The sequence below is a fragment of the Octopus bimaculoides genome, chromosome 20 (assembly GCF_046866305.1).
Source record: "Octopus bimaculoides isolate indiv1 chromosome 20, ASM4686630v1, whole genome shotgun sequence".
Taxonomy (NCBI): domain Eukaryota; kingdom Metazoa; phylum Mollusca; class Cephalopoda; order Octopoda; family Octopodidae; genus Octopus; species Octopus bimaculoides.
Window position 1 is genome coordinate 9,588,713 of NC_142947.1, and position 22,500 is coordinate 9,611,212.

General features: G+C 37.6%; 1 protein-coding gene across 1 annotated transcript in view; it reads left to right on the forward strand.

Annotated features, from left to right (window-relative positions):
* Positions 1-8,200: 8,200 nt before the first annotated feature.
* The window catches only part of LOC106874762 (gamma-tubulin complex component 6), a 29,693-nt gene continuing 15,393 nt past the window's right edge, over positions 8,201-22,500 (forward strand). The window contains exons 1-16 of the mRNA XM_052975194.2: positions 8,201-9,141; positions 10,246-10,434; positions 11,171-11,328; positions 12,200-12,303; positions 12,655-12,752; positions 13,884-13,932; positions 14,919-14,969; positions 15,355-15,479; positions 16,478-16,514; positions 17,259-17,470; positions 17,882-18,089; positions 18,940-19,235; positions 19,721-19,781; positions 20,115-20,224; positions 21,232-21,323; positions 21,528-21,667. Coding sequence (XP_052831154.2) covers positions 10,253-10,434; positions 11,171-11,328; positions 12,200-12,303; positions 12,655-12,752; positions 13,884-13,932; positions 14,919-14,969; positions 15,355-15,479; positions 16,478-16,514; positions 17,259-17,470; positions 17,882-18,089; positions 18,940-19,235; positions 19,721-19,781; positions 20,115-20,224; positions 21,232-21,323; positions 21,528-21,667 — 1,923 coding nt within the window. The 5' untranslated portion in view covers positions 8,201-9,141; positions 10,246-10,252. The remainder of the gene's footprint in view (positions 9,142-10,245; positions 10,435-11,170; positions 11,329-12,199; positions 12,304-12,654; positions 12,753-13,883; positions 13,933-14,918; positions 14,970-15,354; positions 15,480-16,477; positions 16,515-17,258; positions 17,471-17,881; positions 18,090-18,939; positions 19,236-19,720; positions 19,782-20,114; positions 20,225-21,231; positions 21,324-21,527; positions 21,668-22,500) is intronic.

Sequence of the window (22,500 nt, forward strand, 5' to 3'; positions counted from 1 at the left end):
TGCATACTCACATAAACACATAGCATACATGTTCACATAGGAGGAAATATGGAGGAAAACACATACTCAATACATGAACTAGAAATTATTCATTTAATTGACACAAAATCTTCACTCACCACTAGATTCAAATTCCTCCTCTCCTTGGACATTCCATAAACTTTTACGTAAATGTGTGTATATATGTGTATGTCTGAAAGGTATATATATATATTGAGTTGTGTTAATGTGAGAGACATGTTCCAAATTTTCCACTTCTCACCTGGTTTCCATCAAAAAGATTATATCAAGAGGTAAGATTTCAGATAAACAGCCCTATTAGAGGTTGAATAAGGAAACAAGTTTTTTAAGAAGTTTAAATATTCTCAAGTATTTCTACATTTAGAGAATATTTTTACTTTTAAATTAAACGAGGAAGTGTTATTTTTTTAAGATGTCACATGGTTGAATGTACACACACTCTCTCTCTCTCTCTCTCACACATACACACACACATATACATGTGTAATAGTTTGCATACATATGAACTTAATTACTTGTTTATCTTCCTGTCTTCTTCTACTGTCCCCCTTTCTCTCTACATAAATAAATAAATAAATAAATAAATAAATACATGCATGCACATATATATATATGTATATATATATATATATATATAGAGAGAGAGAGAGGGGGTACAATTAGTTTATAAAGAACAACACAAGAAGAACAAATGTTTGACAAAATGGTTCTAGTTTAACACTTTAACCCTTTAGTGTTCACATTATTCTGCCAAAATTAATGCTTTTTTATCCACATTGATTTGAACTAATCATGCATTATCTTGTAGCTATGAGATTTTGATGAGGTAGCTGTTAATTTTTAAAATGATACTCAAGCTCACACTGTCCAAAAGATTCAGCAGGCCTTTGGTGATGGATGCCATGGCCAAAACTTAAGATCAAGGAATGGTACAACCACTTCAAACACAGTCGTATCTCAGTGGAGAGTGAGGCATGCTCAGGCAGGCCAACCACAAGCCAAAACAAGGAATTGATTGAGAAGGTTTGGTAAATATTCATGGAAGATCGTTGTGTAACGGCCCAGAAAATTGCTTGCAAAGTGGGAATAAGCACAGGGTTAGGGTTAGGGTTTTAAGGTTAGGGTTAGGGTTTTAGGGTTAGGGTTAGGGTTTTAGGGTTAGGGTTAGGGTTAGGGTTAGGGTTATGAGTAATTTTGCCAAATTTGGTGAAAATCTGTTCAATACACCGCCACAAATTTTTCACCAAATTTGGCAAAAATACTCATAACCCGAACCCTAACCCAAACCCTAACCCTAACCCTAAAACCCTAACCCTAACCCTAAAACCCTAACCCTAACCCTAACTCTAAAACCCGAACCCTTACCCTAAAACCCTAAAGCTAAAACCAGTACAAACGCACGAACGATGTCATAAATAACAGTACCGCCGATAGTTGTTGTTGACAAACAACGGCAGTAATTTTATTCAAGGGAAAAGATCCCATTACACCGCCACAACGTGTTGTTGACAACCCACAGCAGTAATTGTTTCCACCTCAATAGACGTCAGTGATTGGTTGAAATTACCGAAATAAGTCAACTTTAACACGAAATAAATTTAAAAATATAAACTTTTCTCAACAACACTAAGAGTAAAAGATGTTTTATATAACACATTCTACCAGTGTTCCAAGTTTGAAAGTGTTTCGTTAGGAAACAAATGGTGTCCGCCAAATCAGAAAGATCCCGGTAAAAAATTAAGCCGTTTTGAACGCACCTCTTATATATAAAAACATACATTTACATGTGTATGTGTGTGTGCGCGTGCGCGTATATGGTTAATATATGTGTGTAATATGTATTTTCCGTGCTGTAATTGTTTTAGTTTCAACAGATCAAATCGCTTGCCAGACAAACTTCAGAAATATGTGTATGTATGTGTTTAGAGAAAGTAACTGAGTGTTAGAGGTAGTTACATGCATACATACATACATACATACATACATACATACATACAAAAATGTGTGTCCATGTATATATACGTACATTCGCACGAACATACTGGTATGTGATACATTCTCGCATGTTCTTACAGAGCATCCATCATCTGTATTTCACTAAAACCTATCTCACACCTCACAAACATACAGGACCAATACGCACACACACACACACACACACACATGTAGATGACGTATGTGTGTGTGTGAGTATCTGTATGTGTACGTGTGCGTGCGTGCGTACCACGGTTGACACACCCATTTGCCTGGTGCCGAAATCTTAGAGTTTGATTACCATTACTGAAAGAATTTAAGCATCTCTTTCCAGTCGTACTGCTTGAAAGCCTATAGAACTTTTCTCGAACATGTGACTAACCATAAAACGTGACACCTGGGTGGACTAGTGAAAATAAAGAGTTGCAGACGGTTTAGATAGAATAACAGAAGTTGTTTATGATGAAATAATAAGTAGTGTACTTCTTATACATCACTTGGCGGGTAGAGTGTGTTAGTACGTGAGTATTTGTATGGCAGCAGTTAACTATGTTTGTGTGTGTTAGTATGGAAATTAACTCTGTGTGTGTGGGGGGGGGAGTATTTATATGGAAGCTAATTATGCGTACGTTCTTGTGATTATTGCTGTTATTTAAGCTCCAGATCAGCTCTGACTAAGCAGTTCTCTATTATCAAAGGCATACCAGCCACGACGATAATAACATCATTCTTAGGAGCATCCCGAACCACAACAACATGGACATATGTCCTTCCGTTTATTTTATAGGTTGAGGTACAATTTGCGGGATATTTAGCTGCTATTTCTAGCATGTTGAGTGACCAGGTCAGTTGTTTCGGATAGGAAGTTGGAAAAGTACATAAGTACTTTTTCTCTAAGTAAATACATTAATGCGTGTATGTATGTGTGTGTGTGTGTTATATGTGCTTCTTTATATTGTTCATGTTATTCCAGTTTGCTCCTGATCAACCCAGATAGAGCAGATCTAAAATCAAAAGCATTCTAGTCATGAATATCTTATCTGTTAGGGTTACAAAGAACTACGTTATCTAACGTGGCTATTACTTATTTTTCAAGGCAGTGGGATTTTAGGGAAAATTGGCTGCTATTACTAGCATGTCAAGAGACCACATAAAGAAACACTCGTTGGTTTGTATTTATGTATGCAGTTGCTAATGTTGTTTTTATTTAGTGTCAAGTGAGCCCTGATGCGCCTGGTCTATGTTCAGAAAGAGTCGTTCTAACCGTGACCAACTTGTTTTGCATGTCGCAGGCTTAATATATCGTTTTTCTTTTGTTTTTTTTTTAAAGAAATTCGGGTGTGAATTAAGAGAGATTTTGGCTGCTCTTTCTAGCAGGTCTATGATCACCTAGAGACCCTTTCATTGGTTTTGTGCATATGCGTACATTCATATATGTACATATATGTATACATGCGTGTATGTGTGTGTGTGTGCCTTTGTATGTATGTGTATGTGTGTGTGTGCAAGTATGTGCGTGTGCATCTCTGTATTTATGTATATGTGTGTGCGTCTCCGTATGTATGTGTGTATGTTTGAAAGTGAGTGTCTGTGTCTGTATGTATATGTGTGTATGTATGTGTGTGTGTGTGTTTTAGGGGAGTTGCATCGCTGTGTGTGTTTGTATGTTTTTGTGTGTATTTCTGCTAATAAATTTATATGGGCCCAACCTTCAGTTGTAAGTATAAACGTTGGCCCACCCTTCAATTGAAAAGTTATCCCTCCAGTTAAGTATAACTAGCAACATTTGTGTTTGTGTGGGTGTAACTATGCAGGAGAGGAGAGGAGGGGATGCACATGTTTTGTTTGTGTGCTTGTATGTGTTTGTGGGTATGTATGTATTAAGTGTTTTGAATTTTTGTTAAGTGTGTTGTGAGCATCAATTTGTATACCGATATGTGTGTATGCCTGGTTGTGCTTGTGTGTGTGTGTGTGAATGCTGCTTTTAACTAGTCGTTGCTTTTTTAAGATTTTAGAAGCCAAGATCGTTTCCCTCCCACCACCGCTTCCTCTCACTGCAAATATGTACGTGTGTGTGGGTGTACATATACTTTATATCAGTGTGTGTGTGTGTGATTTTTTTACTACCCACAAGGGGCTACACACAGAGGGGACAAACAAGGACAGATAAACGGATTAAGTCGATTATATCGACCCCAGTGTGTAACTGGTACTTATTTAATCGACCCCGAAAGGATGTAAGGCAAAGTCGACCTTGGCGGAATTTGAATTCAGAACGTAGCGGCAGACGAAATACCGCTAAGCATTTCGCCCCGCGTGCTAACGATTCTGCCAGCTCGACGCCTTTTGTGTGTGTGTGTGTGTGTGTGTGTGTGTGCGTGCGTGCGTGTGGGTGTGTGTGGGTAGGTGGGTGGCTTAGCGTACTTAGTGGACTCATGATTCTAAGATTGTGGTTCCGGTTCCTGTGTTCTTGAGCAAAATTTCACATTACTCCAGTTCACTCAGCTGGCAAAAATGGATAATCCTGGGATCTTTTTGGTTGGACGGGCAAAAAGATCCCAACGTGGTCAACCCATTGAAATTTAATTACAATTCAATGTGTTATTCTTCATTCAGTCATTGTTTTCGAAAGCATCTTTTCTCTCTCTCCTTTTTCCTCTCTCACTTCCTCTCACCAATCAACATAGTTGTAAGGATACACATTTTCTCATTAGGAGGAATTTCAACCATGTTTCATGGTCTGCTACCACAACAGCTCCTTTATAGGATCCAGTTAGCTGAAGACATCATCAGGAGGAACCACGTCCGGTTTCGGCCCCTACTCCTCTACCGTTTTGACGTGGCGGGGCCACCCCCTTTCGGAGGTGTCTTCAGCTCTGGTGTTGGGTGCATGTCTTCTTTCACTGTTTGTGACTGTTCTAATTCAACTGTGGAATGTCCCTCGCTATGGTTATTTTCCAGGAGGTTCTGGCCACACGTCTTATGGTTCATCGACCCACGTTGTTGAATTACTTTCTTCTGACATACCTTCCCTTGGTGGATTAGGATCCAGTTAGCTGAAGACATCATCAGGAGGAACCACCTCCGGTTTCGGCCCCTACTCCTCTACATATTGACATGTTTGTGAATAAGGAAGGGAGGAGAGGAAGAGAATAGAAGGCAGTGAATAAATAACCCTTCAAGATGTCAATTTTAGGAAGAAGGATGGGAAATATAAGAAAAAAGAGGAAGAAGAAAAAATGAAGGAGTAAGAGAGAGAGGTTTCATTTCAATGATATTGTATCTATGTGGTCAACTCATTGAAATTTAATTACAATTCAAGATGTTATTCTTCAGTAGGAGTGGCTGTGTGGTAAGTAGCTTGCTTACCAGCCACATGGTTCCAGGTTCAGTCCCACTGCGGGGCACCTTGGGCAAGAGTTTTCTACTATAGCCTCGGGCCAACCAAAGCCTTGTGAGTGGATTTGGTAGACAGAAACTGAAAGAAGCCCGTCGTATATATGTATATATATATATATATATATGTATATGTGTGTGTGTTTGTGTGTCTGTGTTTGTCCCCCTAGCATTGCTTGACAAACGATGCTGGTGTCTTTATGTCCCCGTCACTTAGCGGTTCAACAAAAGAAACCGATAGAATAAGTACTAGGCTTACAAAGAATAAGTCCGGGGGTCGATTTGCTCGATTAAAGGCGGTGCTCCAGCATGGCCGCAGTCAAATGACTGAAACAAGTAAAAGAATATTAACAAATATGCTTATATATATATATATACTAGCAGAAATACCCGGCTTTGCCCGGGTTAAAGAGAATAATGAAATCTAAAAACGCTGTCTAGACTACGCAACCCTCAACTGTTAGTAGCTACGATACCATATTTCTACATTAATAACTCTCCAATCCATGCCAGCATGGAACATAGACATTAAGTGGAATGCCAGTCTCTCATCTAGGAGGGCCTTGAAATCAATGTTACCAACTGGGGACTATGTGTGTCGCAGTGATAATAAAAAGACCCAAAGGAGGTCTGCAACGAAATAATTTTACTCAACACTTTGCAAGTGAATCAGTGGAGGCAACGATGCGTCTCATTTACTTGACAATTTATGCACCACATTGCAGAAATCCCAATGTAAGTATATCTGAAAGGGTAGTCTTACACCGTTGTACCGTTGAATTACAAATAATGCTCATCTGTTATGAATGAAATTGGTTGCGTAGTTCTCGAGTTTTAGGGATTCACACAGACAGACAGACAGACATTCTCATTTTTATATATATAGATAATGAGAGAAGAATAATGGAAAGAGGAAGAGATACTTTCAGAAACAATGGCTGAATCAATAACACCTTGAATTGTAATTAAATTTCAATGGGTTGACCACACTGATACAATATCATTGAAAAGAACGCCCACTCTCTCTGTCTATCTTTTCCTCCCTCTTTGTCTTTTCTTTCTCTTTCTCAATTGTGTTACTCCCTATCTTCCTCTCTTTCTCCCTTTATATATATATATATGTGTGTGTGTGTGTATTGTGTGTGGGAGTGCATGTGTGCCTGTGTCTGTGTGCATGTGTTTGTGTGACCTCATTGGTGCCAGTGCCACAAAAAAGGTACCAAGTATGCTCTGTAAAGTTATTTGCATTAGGAAGAGCATCCAGCCATAGAAACTGGGCCAAAGTACACATTGACATTGGAGCTTGGCACAGTTTTCTCTGCCTTACGAACTCCTCTTGAATATTCGAAAACATGCAATCAGGAAAAATAGATGTTAAATGATGATGATGATGATGATGATGATGATGACGATGATGACAACGACAACGACAACGACATCAAAAGTTAACAACCTACACAAAGTTCAACCCATAGCTGAACTGTTTGCAACCGTCAGAGTAAACAAGCAGCATTTGATATAATATCTACTCTACCCAATGGATTGAGTTCTATATCAGATAACATTTACACTAAGTAAATATACTTTAATATACTTAACAGGTCTTACATACTGATGTGTGTATGCATATATATATATATATACATATCTTTGCACATATGTATATATATATATATATATATACACATATATGCAATCATATATATATATATACATATACATATATATATATATATATATGTACATATATATGCATATATATATTACACACATATACACATCTGTATGTATACATATATGCTTATACATGTATAAATATATATATCTGTACATGTATATGTATAAGTGTGTGTGTGTGTGTGCGTGTATGTGTGCGTGTGCATGTGTGTGTGTGTGTGTGTGTGTGTGTGTGTGTGTGTAATTGAGGTAGTTATATGTTAGTAGTGCAATGGATTAAAGTACATTATTTCAGAATTTCAGGCCAGTAGAGAACGTCACAACTATTTAGTAAATATGTATGTATATTTGTATGTACACACACACACATGTACAAATACACACACACAGATACAACCTTTGTTGATGAACTTTTACATGATATGATGTTAGGAGTAGGAGGAGTGGAAGAGGAGGAGTGGAAGAGGAGGAGTAAGTCACCTATTGCCGAGGGAAGAGTGTATGGCAGGAATGTGGAAATGAATCTGACTTCCATGATTATCAAATTCTGTAACTGTCTGTTTTGTATTTTCTGCAGAAAATACAAAATAGACAGTAAGAGTATAGAATAACATTAGTACAACAGTGGACAATAGCATGCGGTTGTCCTACATGCTAGAAATAGCAGTCATACCTCTCTCTCTCTCTCTCTCTCATACCACTGCCAACTTACTGCTTTATAGAAAAGGAAAGACAATTGAAAATATAGTACTTGATATAGGCTCAGGTAGACTATAGGCAGAGGTGTGGCTATAGGCACAGGTGTAGTTATAGGCACAGGTGTAGTTTTAAGCGCAGGGGAGCTGTGGGGTTAAGAAGTTAGCTTTCCAACCATATGGTCTTGGGTTCTGTCCCACCAAATGGCACATTGGGGAAGTGTTTTCCTCTATAGTCTTGGGCTGAGAAAAGCCTTGTAAGTAGATTTGATTGACAGAAACTAAAAGAAGCTCATCAGGTTTATATATTGGATTGAGTAGAAGGAAATGCTGTGCTAGTTCACATTATACATGGTGGATAAGGTGGTGCACGAAGGAAAGATATGATGGAAGTAAATAATGGGAGGGGAAGTAAGGGATAGGGGAATAGTGAGAGAGAGAGAGAGAGAGAGAGAGTCAGCATGATAAAAGCAGTGAGGAAGAGGGAGTGGTGGTGGTGGTGGTGGTAGGGTGGGTGGGGGTGAGTAGGACGAGATTTAGTGCTAATGCACTTTATATGTGGATAGAGTAATGCAGAAAAGGGATAATATGATGATGAGGGGCCAGGGGCATATCATCCAGGTAACATGTCCAAGAGAGCATGGTGACAGAAGAATCAGGGAGGGTAGCTAAAGGTAGCTAGAATGCAAACTCTCCCCATGCAAGCATCATGAGGAAGGAAGAAGGAATGGTTGCAGGATGTAGGTGGTGGAGGTATGAGGAAGTGATACATCTAGAAGGCATAAATTGAGTATTTCCTCCTCAATTATGGGTGTTGTGGCACTGTGATTTGAACTTCTAATGTAAAAACGAGTAACGGAACAAATATCGCAAGGTACTTTAATACTCGACTGATGGCATACCATAAAGGAGTTACTTCCCTTGAGTTAGAAGCAGTTACCTCCCTTCCTAGACATAGCAACCAAATCTCTCTCTAGTCACAACCAGCCGTGTTTAATGTAGTTCCAGATTAATTATATCTGGAGAAAGAAAAAAAAGAAAAGCCGGGTTGATCTGGTTTGGAATGCCTTTGTCTGTCGATCTGCTTGATTATGGCAGATATGGATCTAGACTAACAAAAGCATTAAGAACAGACTATAAAAATCAACTGTTCGTTTGAAGACCTTTAACAAATTTACGAAACTGTCGTTAAGTGTCACTGTAACCATTCAGTTAAAATGGAGGGAGACACAAAATTGGTTTTCCTCTCATTGAACTTTATCGGGAACAATTCTTGACAAATGTACTTTGAATATGTTACGATGAAGTCCATGCTTCGACAGCTCTGCTAATGTTATTGTTTGTTTAACTTATTTATTGAAAGAACATTAAACACATTGTAAGTTTATGTTTATTCCTTAAACCACAAGAATTGTTTGTTATAATTAGTTTAATATCGTCTCTTTGCGAAATACTCAAACTTTAGAATTCGTTTATGTTGTCTTCCCGTCAGTAACACCTCTTAATTCCATCCACAGGTTCTTCTAATTGCAAGGAGGTTGCATAGGATAAAAATTGTAACGTGACAATAAGAGTTGTCCTTTCTATGAATCATGTTAATACACATATCCATATATATTCGTACATGTATTTTATATATTTGCAGGAAAACATTTATTTCGAAACTAGAAAGAAGCCTTTTCATTTTGGCATTTACTTACATTCGTATAGTGTTTTAATAATCTGTCTTGCATAATTAGTTTTCTTTTGGAGGGAATCTACCAAAATACTATGGGTCATATAAGGACTACGTCTACCATTATATTTAATTTTATTAGAATTAAAAAGAATTACTAGGCGATCTTTCGATACTAGTCCACCACAACTTCCGGTCGTCGCGGGCACGCATACTCATTACATGATCGTATAGTGTGTTTATGTGTTTAAATGACTTGAAAATATGAAAAGACAACATTAAATAGAAACTCAAACCTTCTCCCCCTCAGATGCATACAGTTCTCAAACTTTAAACACATAAACACCCTATACGATCATGTAATCAGTATAGGGAGGAGATACGCCACTGTGGAGGTGCGCTTCACAACGGAGGAGGAAGCACTAAAGCACTCCACAGAGGCAATAAGGACAGAGGAATGGGTGCTCTTGCCTTCGTACTGCGGCAAACGTGTGGCCAAAGTGCGAGTGAGTAAGGTGCCATCCGAACTGAAACTTTAAACACATAAACACACTATACGATCATGTAATCAGTATGCGTGCGCGCAACGACCAGGAGGTTTGTTTGCATCCCCGTAACTTAGCAGTTCATTCAAAAGACAAGTGAATAAGTATCATACTTCAAAAATAAGTACTGGGGATGTTCCAGCAAGGCCACAGTCCAATGACTGAAACAAGTAGAAAGATAAAGCTTGTAAAAATATATTAAACTATGTGTGCATGTGTGTGTTTCATTCATTTATTTATATATTTTGTATTTCTCTTTTAGGTCCACAATGGAGGTGAGTTTTGTCAGTTTGGTTCGGCAGTTGTGTAAACATCATGTTGAAAAAATGATCAAAGATTTGGATTATTTTTACCACCCACTACGACTGCAAGGGGACCACAACCAACTTGTGAAGAGGTTCCAGATTAAAGCTTACAATGCATTATTTGGTTACCTTGAGCAACTGGCAAGGTAAATAGGATGTTTTTTTTTTCCTTAACCCTCACAGACCTGGGCCCCTGTGTTTAACTTTACCCTCCACCTGAACTCCTGAGCAAAAAAAAAAAATAAATAATTGCATATAAAGCTCAATAGTAATGATTGAAGCAAACTGATGGACAGAATCAGTTGCAATTTTTTATTTCTATGTGTGTTTGTCATAACTGCTTTACCAGGAATTTAGCAGAGATGATGTTTAACCTATTCCCACAATAATGGGAATACAGCATGACAGGGTTAAACTTTATTTGTCTCTGAACTAGAACTTGAGTATTTTCACTCTAAAAATACTTTATGAAGAAATTGGTACTAAATACCACACCAAAATCTTTATTCTCAGAACTGGAAATGTATTGCTTTTATGTGCCGTCACTACATGAAAAGCACACATGCTGGCACTATGTAAAAAGTACCCATGCTGGTGCTTTGTAAATGGTACCCAGTGCACTCTGTAAAGTAGTTGGCATTAGGAAGGGCATCTAGCCACAGTAACCCTGCCTAAACAGATGACTGGTGCAGCTCCTGTCAAACCGTCCAACCCATGCCAGCATGGAGAATAGACTTTAAATGATGATGATGACGTTTTTTAGCCCTAGATGTACCCATCACTTAAAACAATGATGATGATGATAAATTCTAACTGATGAGATTTCCTGACTGATTGCTGCTTCTGTTGTTAAGCAATTTCTGCTCTTTTACATTACCACAGGCAGAAGAAAACTGGCTCAAAGAAGACATCAATATCTGGTATCAACCAGCAATTGGTGAAGTTACTGTCTTGGGTGGTGGTTCTTTTACAACAGAACAAACATGAAGAAAGCCAACAGTTACAGATACTAGTGGAGAAATTACTCAAATTGGATTCAGGTGAGATGAGAACAATTTTCTACAATTAAAGACATTTCACAAATTAGTTAATGATCATTACATTCAGTCATAATTAACCCTTTTGATACCAATCCACTTGAAATTGCCCATGGTTCTATGATACAAATTCTTTATTTTAAAGTGTTCTAAATTAAAATCTTCCATCAAAATTTCATGTTAATTTATGTTCCAAATATCAACTTAATGATATCAAAGTTATTTTACTAATTCTTCATTATTTTCAAAATTAATTGCCACAAAGGCATTGTTCAACAGAGAAATGGTAACAAAAGGGTTAATTGCCCAATATTTCATTTTTTTCCCCTATGTGCTTTGCTTCAAACCAAGAAATATGGCTGAGGATAAAGTAAGGATTAATTTGGATACAATTGACTGCAAACTAAATATCAGTTTAAATGTTTATCTTTTACTTGTTTCAGTCAGTAGACTGAAATCATGCTGGGCACTGCCCTGAAGAACTTCTATTTAGTTGAATAAATCAACCCCAGTACTTTTTTTAAGCCTGATACTTATTCTATTGGTTGTCAAGTAGTGGTGCAAGACAAACACAGATACGAAGATGTGCACACACACACACACACACAGAGGCTTCTTTCAGTTTCCATTTACCAAATCCACATGGTTCCAGGTTCAGTCCCACTGCATGGCATCTTGGGCAGGTATCTTCTATTATGGACTTAGGCCAACCAGATCCACTTAAAAGGCTTTGGTTCATCTGACGCTATAGTAGAAGACACTTGTCCAAGGTGCCATGCAGTGAGACTGAACCTGGAACCATAATTCCTCATAGAACTGTAATATCAATAATGGTTTGCTTTTTTTAATGTATCCTTTTATTGTAAACTTCTAGATAAATTGGAGTCTTGTCTGAGATTTTTACTGCAGTTAGCAGGCTCAGGTGAACAGAAAAAAGGACTTCTTGGCTATCAAAGGAACCATTACCAACAAAGAAAAGTAAGTTTTATTTTGTTGCTCAATGTTATAGATCAGACATGAAGCACTACTACAGTCTAATATCAGAAAGGTTAGCCAGCAACACTGTAAAAACATCATCATTACTTCATTACTGTTTTAACATCTACTTTTCCTTACTTGCATGGGTCAGACAAGATATGTTGGAACAGTTTTCTTTGACTAAATGTCCTGACACCAATCCTGTTTCCAAGCAAGGTGATAAATAATCTCCCAATCTGTCGGGCAACAAACAGTCCAGACACTAGTATTGAGTCCTTTTATCAATAAATTTTGTTGTTATTTGCCACTTAACAATGTTAACAGTACTAAAATTTCTTTTTATTGTTTTAGAATACTATGCTGAAACTTGTTGGCTTTGACTATTTGAAATCTACTCAGAAATATTCCTCACAAAATGCTGGTTTCATGTATTATTCCCTATATCCCAGGTATAGCCTATTTATTTTCCTCTTTGAATACCTCATCCCTCACTTGTTGTTCATAATCACCCAGCTATGATATATTTCTCTCTGCTTCACTGAGGCCTGTGGTTCTCAACCTTTTTAATAATATCTGGGGACCAGATCCAAAATCTGGACTTTTTTAGGGGTGAGGGGCCACACTAAAAGAAGTAGAACGTAAGTCAATCAAAGAAAAATTTATTATATTTATGGCGTTGGGAAGGGCAACCAGCTGTAGAAACTTTGCCAGATCAGATTGAGCCTGGTGCAGCCTCTGGCTCACCAGTCCTCAGTCAAACCATCCAACCCATACCAGCATGGAAAGCAGACGTTAAATGATGATGATGAGGGAAGACAGTTGAAGGCCACTTGAAGGATGCTTCAGGGCTACATGCATCTCTGGGAGCTATGGTTAGGCAATGCATCATCTCTTTTCTCTTCTGTTGGCTTCCTTCCTATGTCTATCAATTCAGGAAATTTTACTGTATTAGTCTAGTTTGCTGACTATTGTAGTCTTTAATAAGCCATTCTATCATCTTCATAATTTTACATCTGCTTTTTCATGTTGGCATGAATTAGACAGATCTACATCAATAGAACATCTCCCACTTGTTGCAGTCATTCATCATGTCATTCAGATGTGAACTACTGATTTAGAGTTGAATGGGTTCAGTTTGCATTTACCACATCATCATCATCATTTAATGTTTGTTTTCCATACTGGAAGGTTTGACAGGAGTTGGCAAGCTGGGGAGCTGTACAAGGCTCCAGTTGTCCGTTTTGGCATGGTTTCTATGGCTGGATGCCCTTCCTAACACCAACCACTTTTTATGTGACACCAGCATGGGTACTTATGTGTGGTACCAACATGGGTTCTTTTTTACATGGATTTTTGTGAATTAGCACACACTTTTCTTTTTCCTTTCTCTTTGTTTTTAATCTTTCAAATGTTGATCTCTAAACAAATCCATAATTATGTTCCTGCCATTATGATTTTCATCATCGCCACTTTACATCCATTTCTTCATATTTGCATGGATTCCAGCATTGTGATAACCTTAACAGAATGTCCCTTAAATGTTGCATTTCTAATGTGTTTTAAATGTTTTCATGTTTCAGAGAGTTATTTGAGTCTAATGGGTTGGATTGCTCTCATGATTGGCAAGAGGTAAGGGATAAGATTTTAATGTCCATTTCTTTATGCAAAATAACTGCCACATTAAAAATTAATCATCACAGTATGACTAATGACAATTTTCTTTTCTTTTAATTGGGTGCTGTTTGAATATTGCAAACACTAACAACAACAACTACAAAAATGAGCCAGTGAGGGAAGCTCTTCATGGTTGCTCAATCTGTTAGAAATAGCAATCAAATCACTACAAATCATACTCTATCATTTATAGAAAGGAAACACACATTGAATTAGAAAATGAATGAAAAGAAAAATAAGGAAAGCTTCTAACATTGCATAAAGTTAAAAAAAAAAACTTTTATATTTTGGGTGCAAATTCCTATCTTCAGAAGAATGCAATCAAGGAAATGTGTATTTACATAGATTTTGTTATTTCGGTGTTTGAGTTAGCAGCAGCAACAGCAACTCCCCAACTTTTGGTGTTGAAGTTAGTAGCAGCAACAGACTATAGGATGGTGGCAGTTGTGTTGTGGTGTTAGTGGCATAGGTATTACACAATCCTAGCTAAATAATATAGAATGGGCCATGGCTGGAATGCCTTCAGTTGTAGGTCTACTCAATCATGGTTGAACCAGAAGCAATCTACTACAATGGCAACAACAATAAAAAGTGATTTATCTTAAATACACTTACTGAATGTTAAGTCTTCAAGATCAACTCCTACGACTCAATGGATTTTAACACTTTATATCACAGCAGTGAATTGACAGAATCATTAGCATGTCAGACAAAGTGTCTGTAGTATTTGCTCACAACCCTTTGCATTCTGAGTTCAAATCCTGCTGAGCTCAATTTCTTTCTTTTCGTCCTTTTGGGATCAATAAAATCAAATATCTGTTAAATACTGAGGTCAATTCCTATAATCCGTCTAAGACGAAGCAAGGCATTTTAGAAACATTTTACTCGATGTAATCTTTCCATTTTGTTGTTCTAATATGATATTCACTTTATCATTTCAGATATTTGCAAAATCCCCAGGACAGGGTCTGTCTGACAATTTCCGTGTGAAGGTAAGTTCTAGTACTTCTCTTTTTGAGCAGAAAGATCTTAATTGATCTGCTGTACCTCATTTCATAAAATTTTGGCATTATGTGGTTCAGTAGGTATGGAGCTTGCTTCCTAACCATGTGGTGTCAGGGTTCAGCACCTTGGGTCAGTAACTCCAGTTATAACCCAGGTCTGACTAAAGCCTTGTGAGTAGATTTGGTAGATGGAAACTGAGAGAAGCTCATTATGTGTATGTGTATTTCTGTGACATGTGATTGGTTACTTTATCTTCAGATTTCTTCTTTGCTCTCAGTAAGACCTTCTCGTTAACCATGCTTTCCTGTCACATACATACCTGTGATTGCTCCATACTTTTGAGAAAAATGCAACTTTAACTCTATTTTTCAGAATATCCTCAATGATAACCATGAAAACCTTACACAGAGGACATTGTATGGTGCTCTCAGTCATCGCAGTGTTTACAATCTGGACATTAAGCTGGGCCTACCTGACCTGCTACCAAATCATCAAAGGTAAAACTCCTACTTGTGCTATTATTTCTATCCTTTATTCTTTTCCTAACCTCTTTTTATTCATTTTCTTCTTCCATTTTCTATCCACTATGTTAACTCTGACCCAAAGAAAGTCTCTTTGTGGTCACTCAATCTACTAGAAATAGCCAAATCTCTCTTAAAATTGCCCCTTTATCTTAAAACGTGAAGGATACATTAGATTATAGTCCTAGATACTTTGTGTTTGGAGACAAGAAAAAGAGAATGGTCAAGGCTGGAATGCTTGATTGTAGATCAACTCAATCAGTTGACCTAGGGTTAAACAGTAACAACTAGCTCGTTGGAACAAATCTATCATGGGCAGCCAAAGGCTTACTGAAGGTGTAACACTGGGAATACAATCCTCACTTCACAGTGGCATTTGCTAAGGCAGTCTGTTTGCAACATCTGTCTATTGCAAGTGGAACCATTCTGCTTAAGAGTTATTTCCAGTTTCTATCATAGACGTGGGTGTGCTAATGTGGTAAGGAGTTTGCTTCCCGACTACATGGTTTCACGTTCATTTCCACTGTGTGGCACTTTGTACTCCTACAGTACTCTTGGAAATGACCAAAGCCTTGTGAGTGGATTAAGTAGACAGAAACTTGAAAGAAGCCTGTTGTATATTTGTGATGTGTGACAGGACCGAGATATGTGATGCATTACTGTACTTAAGAAGACCTACTTATCACAACAGAATTGTTATCCTAAAACCAAAGTGCTAGTGAAGCAAACCTATAAGCAAAGATATTCTAGCCATAATCATCTCAACTTTTTTTTCATTTGTAGGGTATCTGTGTCCTTCGTTTTTTTTTTAAACTGTAGGACTTGATTTAAGGGAGATTTGGCTTCTATTTCTAGTAGATTGAACTATTTTGTAGAGGCTCCCCTAATTGGGCTTCCCACTTTTTTTATGATTAATTAAATTTCATGCATTAAAGAAGTTAATAAATAATTCATAATTTCTATTTCTTTCTCAGGCATCTTGTGTATCCCAAGATTCGTTCAGTTAAAACTGTAAGTATCTAACTTTTAATTTTTCTACTGCTTAATCAGAGAGGATGGAGTGTGTGTGGTGGTGGTGGAGGGTGTAGCACCCATGACTTGTATTTCTTCAGGGTCTTTGGGACTGGTTGGAGGAAGGGAGGAAGTTATTCTCAAACCAGAGACCTGATCTGAATACATGAAGCAGAATGAACTCTGCCAAAGGTTCACGAGGACCTAGTAATGGTGTTAAACTGAGCAGTGGATGAAGTCTGTTCTCTAAGCCATTTCAATATTTTTGTGAAAACAATGAAATCTGTTGTTATATTTTTCTCATATACAGTTATAAATGCACACACATACACACAGTATATAAATAGCAGATCCTCAAACTTTAGATGAATTCTGTTGAATTAACAATGTCATTATTGACATGAGAAATGATATAATGGTATATAATAAAATGTTCTAGATCAGAAGGCTACACATTCGTATCATGTCGTGGTCACTACAGTTATGTGGTGTCTGGAACTCTTTAAGCTTTCATGCATTCCTTGACAAGGTAATGGTGTGTATTTATGCTCAGGTTGAATGACAGTTAGCTGCACTAACCAAATCATGCATACATAGATACTGCTCTGCCAAAATGAAATAATTCTACAAGTCTTTAAGAATCTGTACTGAGCTTTCTCTTCTTTTGTGTATAAATACATTAAGTGTATGTGTGGGGTATACATACATATATAATAAATATATATTTATAATGCTTACTTCCAGGTGCCAATGAGGACTTCTTCGCCATTGTTTGATGAAGGATTTCTTGAAGAAGAGACTTCTCGTGAAGAAGAGGTGTCTCCAATAGTAACCACAATGGAATCTTCTTCCAATGACAGTGGCATTTCTCAGCCATCGGATTTGAAGACCAGTATTTGGGATGCTGCACTGTCGTTCGAACCAAGTAAACATTATACATGGGAAACTGTTGGAAAGTAAGTCAGTCTTATTATGTAACCCCTACAAAAGGTAACCCCTAGCAGAAAAGGTAGAGTGTTGGAAGAAATGCTTTGTAGTGTTTGTTCTGGCTTTTTACATTCTGAGTTCAAATTCTGCCAAGGCCAACTTTGTGTTTCATCCTTTCAGGATCAATAAAATAAAGTGCCAGTCAAGTTCACTGGTTGATAGTGTTAACAACTCATCATCCCCTCAAAATTGCTGGCCTTGTGCCTAAATCAGAAACCATTTTGTGTCCCTATTATAAATTCTCCCTATTTTCATATATTCAACTACCAGCATATTAGATAATGTTATTTTTATATAGAAAAACCCTCTGCAAAATGAAGCATGTCTAATTTCAAAGATATTTCTTCAACTAATATTTGTATCATTTTGTGTATTTTTAGACATCCAGGATTACAAGAACTGCCTTACCTCACTGAGGCTGGTCCAGAAGCAGTGGACAAAATATTTGCTGTTAAACTGAACGAGATGTCTATATTATGTCCCAGTCTTCAAGAAGCATCTAAAGTTACTGTCTCTGTTAAGCAGCTTGTCAATGATATTCTTCAGTTACTCATTGGGGTCCCATCTCACCTGTTTCTACTGAACAAGGTAAATCTATATTATCATCATCATCATCCTTTAACGTTCGTTTTCCATGCTGGCATGGGTTGGACAGTTTAACCAGAGCTGGCAAGCCAGAGAGCTGTATCGAGTTCCAATACGATTTGGCTTGGTTTCTCTGACTGGATGCCCTTCCTAATGCCAACAACTTTATAGTGTGTGCTGGGTGCTTTTTACACGGCACTAGCACAAGGCTCTTGTAGGCCAATCCTCTTCACCAGGGGGTGCAACCATAACACTGCTGCTGTGGAGGACAGCTATATATATATATATAAATATATATATATATATATATATATATACATATATATATATATATATCATCATCATTATCATCATCATCGTTTAACATCCGCTTTCCATGCTAGCATGGGTTGGACGATTTGACTGAGGACTGGTGCAACCGGATGGCTACACCAGGCTCCAATCTAATTTGGCAGAGTTTCTACAGCTGGATGCCCTTCCTAACGCCAACCACTCAGAGAGTGTAGTGGGTGCTTTTACGTATCACCTGCATGAAAACGGCCACGCTCGAAATGGTGTCTTTTATGTGCCACCCGCACAAGAGCCAGTCCAGGGGCACTGGCAACGATCTCGCTCGAAAACCCTATATCATCGTCATTGTTTTAATGTCCTCTTTTTCATGCTCGTTTGGGTTGGATGGAATTTGTTGAGGTGGATTTTCTAGTCAGATATCATTCCTGTTGTCAACTCCTCACCTGTTTCCATACAGGCATGAAAAAGTAGATGTTAAATGATGATGACAATGATAAAACCTTGTTACGTTCTCACTCTGCTATATTTTTTATGAATGTGCTTCATTTGTCTCTTTTCACAGGAAGCTCGAAAATTTTATATGAAGGACTGGATTTGTGTATCAGGGTTAACACCAACATCAGTGGATAACCTGCTCGCACCATTTGTAGAATCTGGTAGCATCTACCATCAGCTGTCCTTGTTAGTACAGCTACCCGTCCATAAAATTACTGACAGTGGTGGACACACCTATCAAGCTTTCATACAAGCTATTGACAACTACCTACTCTACTACCGAGCTGCCGTTTTGTCTATTCCCAAAGATATTACATTGCTTCAGCTGGAGTTTTATTGCCGTCGACTGGTGAAACAATTGAAGTAAGTAACTTATAAACATTGGATGTATGTGTAGCAGTCTTATAATGGCATAGACCAGTGTTTCTCAACCTTTTTTTGTCCTGTACTTCACTTTCATTTCAAGAAAATCATGTGTCCAAACATGTATTGCTGTGTTGCACACACACATCATCATTTAATGTCTGTTGTCCATGCTGGCATAGGTTGGGCAGTTTGACCGGGGCTGACAAGCTGGAAGACTGTACCAGACTCTAGTCTGATTTGGCATCGTTTCTTCCTAATGCCAACCACTCTGAAAGTGTAATGTGTGCTTTTATGTGCCACCAGAATAGGTGCCATTTGCATGACACCAGTATCTGTCACAACTACAATTTCACTTGGTTTGGTGGATCTTCTTCTCAAGCATGGCATAATGCCAAAGGTCTTGGTCATTTGTCATTGCCTCCATATATGCCGCCAATATATTTTATATATTTCTCATTGTGTTTTGTTACTTTTGTTGTCAGGTTCCTGTCAGGCCTCTGTCACTCTAATGAACAGATTAACAGCACACCATCCATTCCTGTTGTAAGTAAATTTATGCTCATTTCTCATACAGTATGCACATGCATATCTATGTGCATGTGGAACTATGCAACAATAATAATTATTTGATCAATAAACATCCTTAATGATTATCAGAGAGGGTCTCTGAACATGGCAGGATCCTAAATGACAGACCTCTGTAGCAACCAATATAATTGTAGAAGGATCGGTGAAGATAATGAAGGTGAAATCAGTATTGAGAGTGTTGGTGGCAGCTGCTTTAACACTGGGCATAGCTGGCTGTTGCCTCTAATGTTTCTGAAAGACAAAAACAATGTTATATCAAGTATCTTGTATTTTTTTTTCTCTTTGCAGGGCTTAGAATTACTTGATTATTTATATAAGAAAACTGTAGAGATGTGGGACAGCGAACAGTATTACCTGATGCTCTCCATATTCCAGAGAGCCTGCACTCCATTTGCTCTGTAAGTATCCATTAACAGCAGAGTTACTTTTAGAGAAATCAAAACGATTATTGAGGCAATTAATGTGCTTTAATCTGGCTATGGTAATAGCTGTGGAGAAACAGATTTAGCTGTTAGCAAGCTTTGAAAAGCAGACATTAGGTGAAGTGATGATATAGGACTGGTCTTCTATTCAAGGTTATTATCACTAGAGGTACCACCAAGAGTTGTGGACTAACAGAAATGATAGTGTTAGACTGAATACTTTGCAATATTTGTCTGTATATACTTAGACACAATAATGTTAGAATAATGTTTCAGTGCTTCACTGTGCATACTAGAGCCATTAAAGTTCTGTTTACCATACTAAACATATTGCCTGCCAATGGCAAACTTTTCTTTAAACTAGCTGCTTAATTATCTGTTAACATTTCTCTCTGTTAATTAAGGTGGCAAGCTGGCTGAATCATTAGCGTGCCAGACAACATGTTTAATGGTATTTGATCAGGCTTTATGTTCTGAGTTCAAATTCCACCAAAGTCACCTTTTACTTTTCATCCTTGTGAGGTTGATAAAATAAGTACCAGTTGAACACTGGGGGCAAGGTAATCAACTCACTCCCCACCCTTGAAATTGCTGGCCTTGTATCAAAATTTGAAATGAGTATTTTTTTTCTGTTAATTAATAGCCTACAGTCCTTCTTCCAAATCCTATTACATTTCAATTTCAAATCACATAGCTTTTTCAATTGCTCCAGAGTTGATCAAATAAGTACCAGTCTTAAAATGGGGTCAATTTAATTTGACTTTACTCTCTCCTCACCTTTTATGGCCTTGTGCTCATGTACCAACTTCTATTCTTAGGCATTATATATTTGGAACTAATGAATCTTCTGCCTTAATAATAATAATAATAATAATAATAATAATAATCTATTTTAACTTTTAAAATCTTTTATTTATTATTGCACAACTTCAGACCTAAAATAACTACAGTCACTATTTTGGTTGTTTTTTTTCTCCCTCCAGCTACTTACAGAATTGGGTATTTCATGGTGTTTGCAAAGATGAGTATGGTGAATTCATGATAAAGGTATCCGACAACATCATCCAGCTAACAGGTATTTACTTTATTAACCTTTATTGTACTGGTTTGTTGTAAAATGTCAAATTAAAAATGTAAAAAAAAAAAACAATTAAAAACTCCCCAACATCCTTTCCACTAACCAAGTTAATGTATTCTAAATTTTACTACTTTGTTTCATAATTACCTCCAAAGTTAACTAATAACTTGATGTTTATTCATTGATTGATTTTCATTCTAGGTAAAGAGAACTGGAATGAAGGTTTCCAGTTGCAGATTCCTTCAACTGCCAATGGTTTCTTTGAATTTTTATCTGGTATGTTTCATGACATCTTCACCTGTGGCCAGTCTCTCAATCTTATCCGAATTTGCAATCCTCAGGTATGGTAAACATTTTGGCAAGCATCTTATTTTTTTGGTTTTGATTTTAATTTTGCTGTCATAAAAAGGGTGTGTGTGTGTGTTTATATTCATTTCTTCATTTGTTTAACAACTGTTTTTCTATGCTTGCGAGAATCAGATGGGAAGGGACTTGAAGTAGGATTTTTGTGGCAGGATGTTCCTCCTGTCAGCAACCCTTTCCTCTTTCTCAAGGAAGGGAATTTTAATTCCAGGGGAATTCAAAAGCACAGAGCTAACGGACGATTTTGTTGATAGGAAATGTTAAATGTATGTGTGTGTGTGTAAAGTAAAAGATCCCTTTCAGTCACAAATGACTGTGGGATTGCACTTAGAAAACTCCCCTCCAAGGACGTTTGTGGAAGACCAACAGTCACCCATGCATACCTGTCTTCCTTCTCGACACCACCGATGTTGTCCAAGGGAAAGGCAAAGGCCGTTACAGCTTTGCACCAGTGACATTGCAACTGATTTCTACAGCTGAGTGAACTGGAACAACATGAAATAAGTATCTTGCTCAAAAGTACAACATACAGCCTGGTCCAGGGATCAAACTTACAACCTCATGATTGTAAGCCCAGCACCCTAACCACTGAGCCATACACCTCCACATGTGTGTATAAGCAACATATTAGGCTGGCTGGAATTTCAAGTTTTTAAGATGCAAGAGGTGAAACTTAGCCTTCCAATCTTTTGGGATTCATAAAAATGGGCACCTGGGTGTGAAATTGTTAGACCATCAAATAAGATACCTTGTGATATTTGTTCCTGTTCTTAGGTGATAGATTTAATCCATTCTCCTGTTTAACACCAGC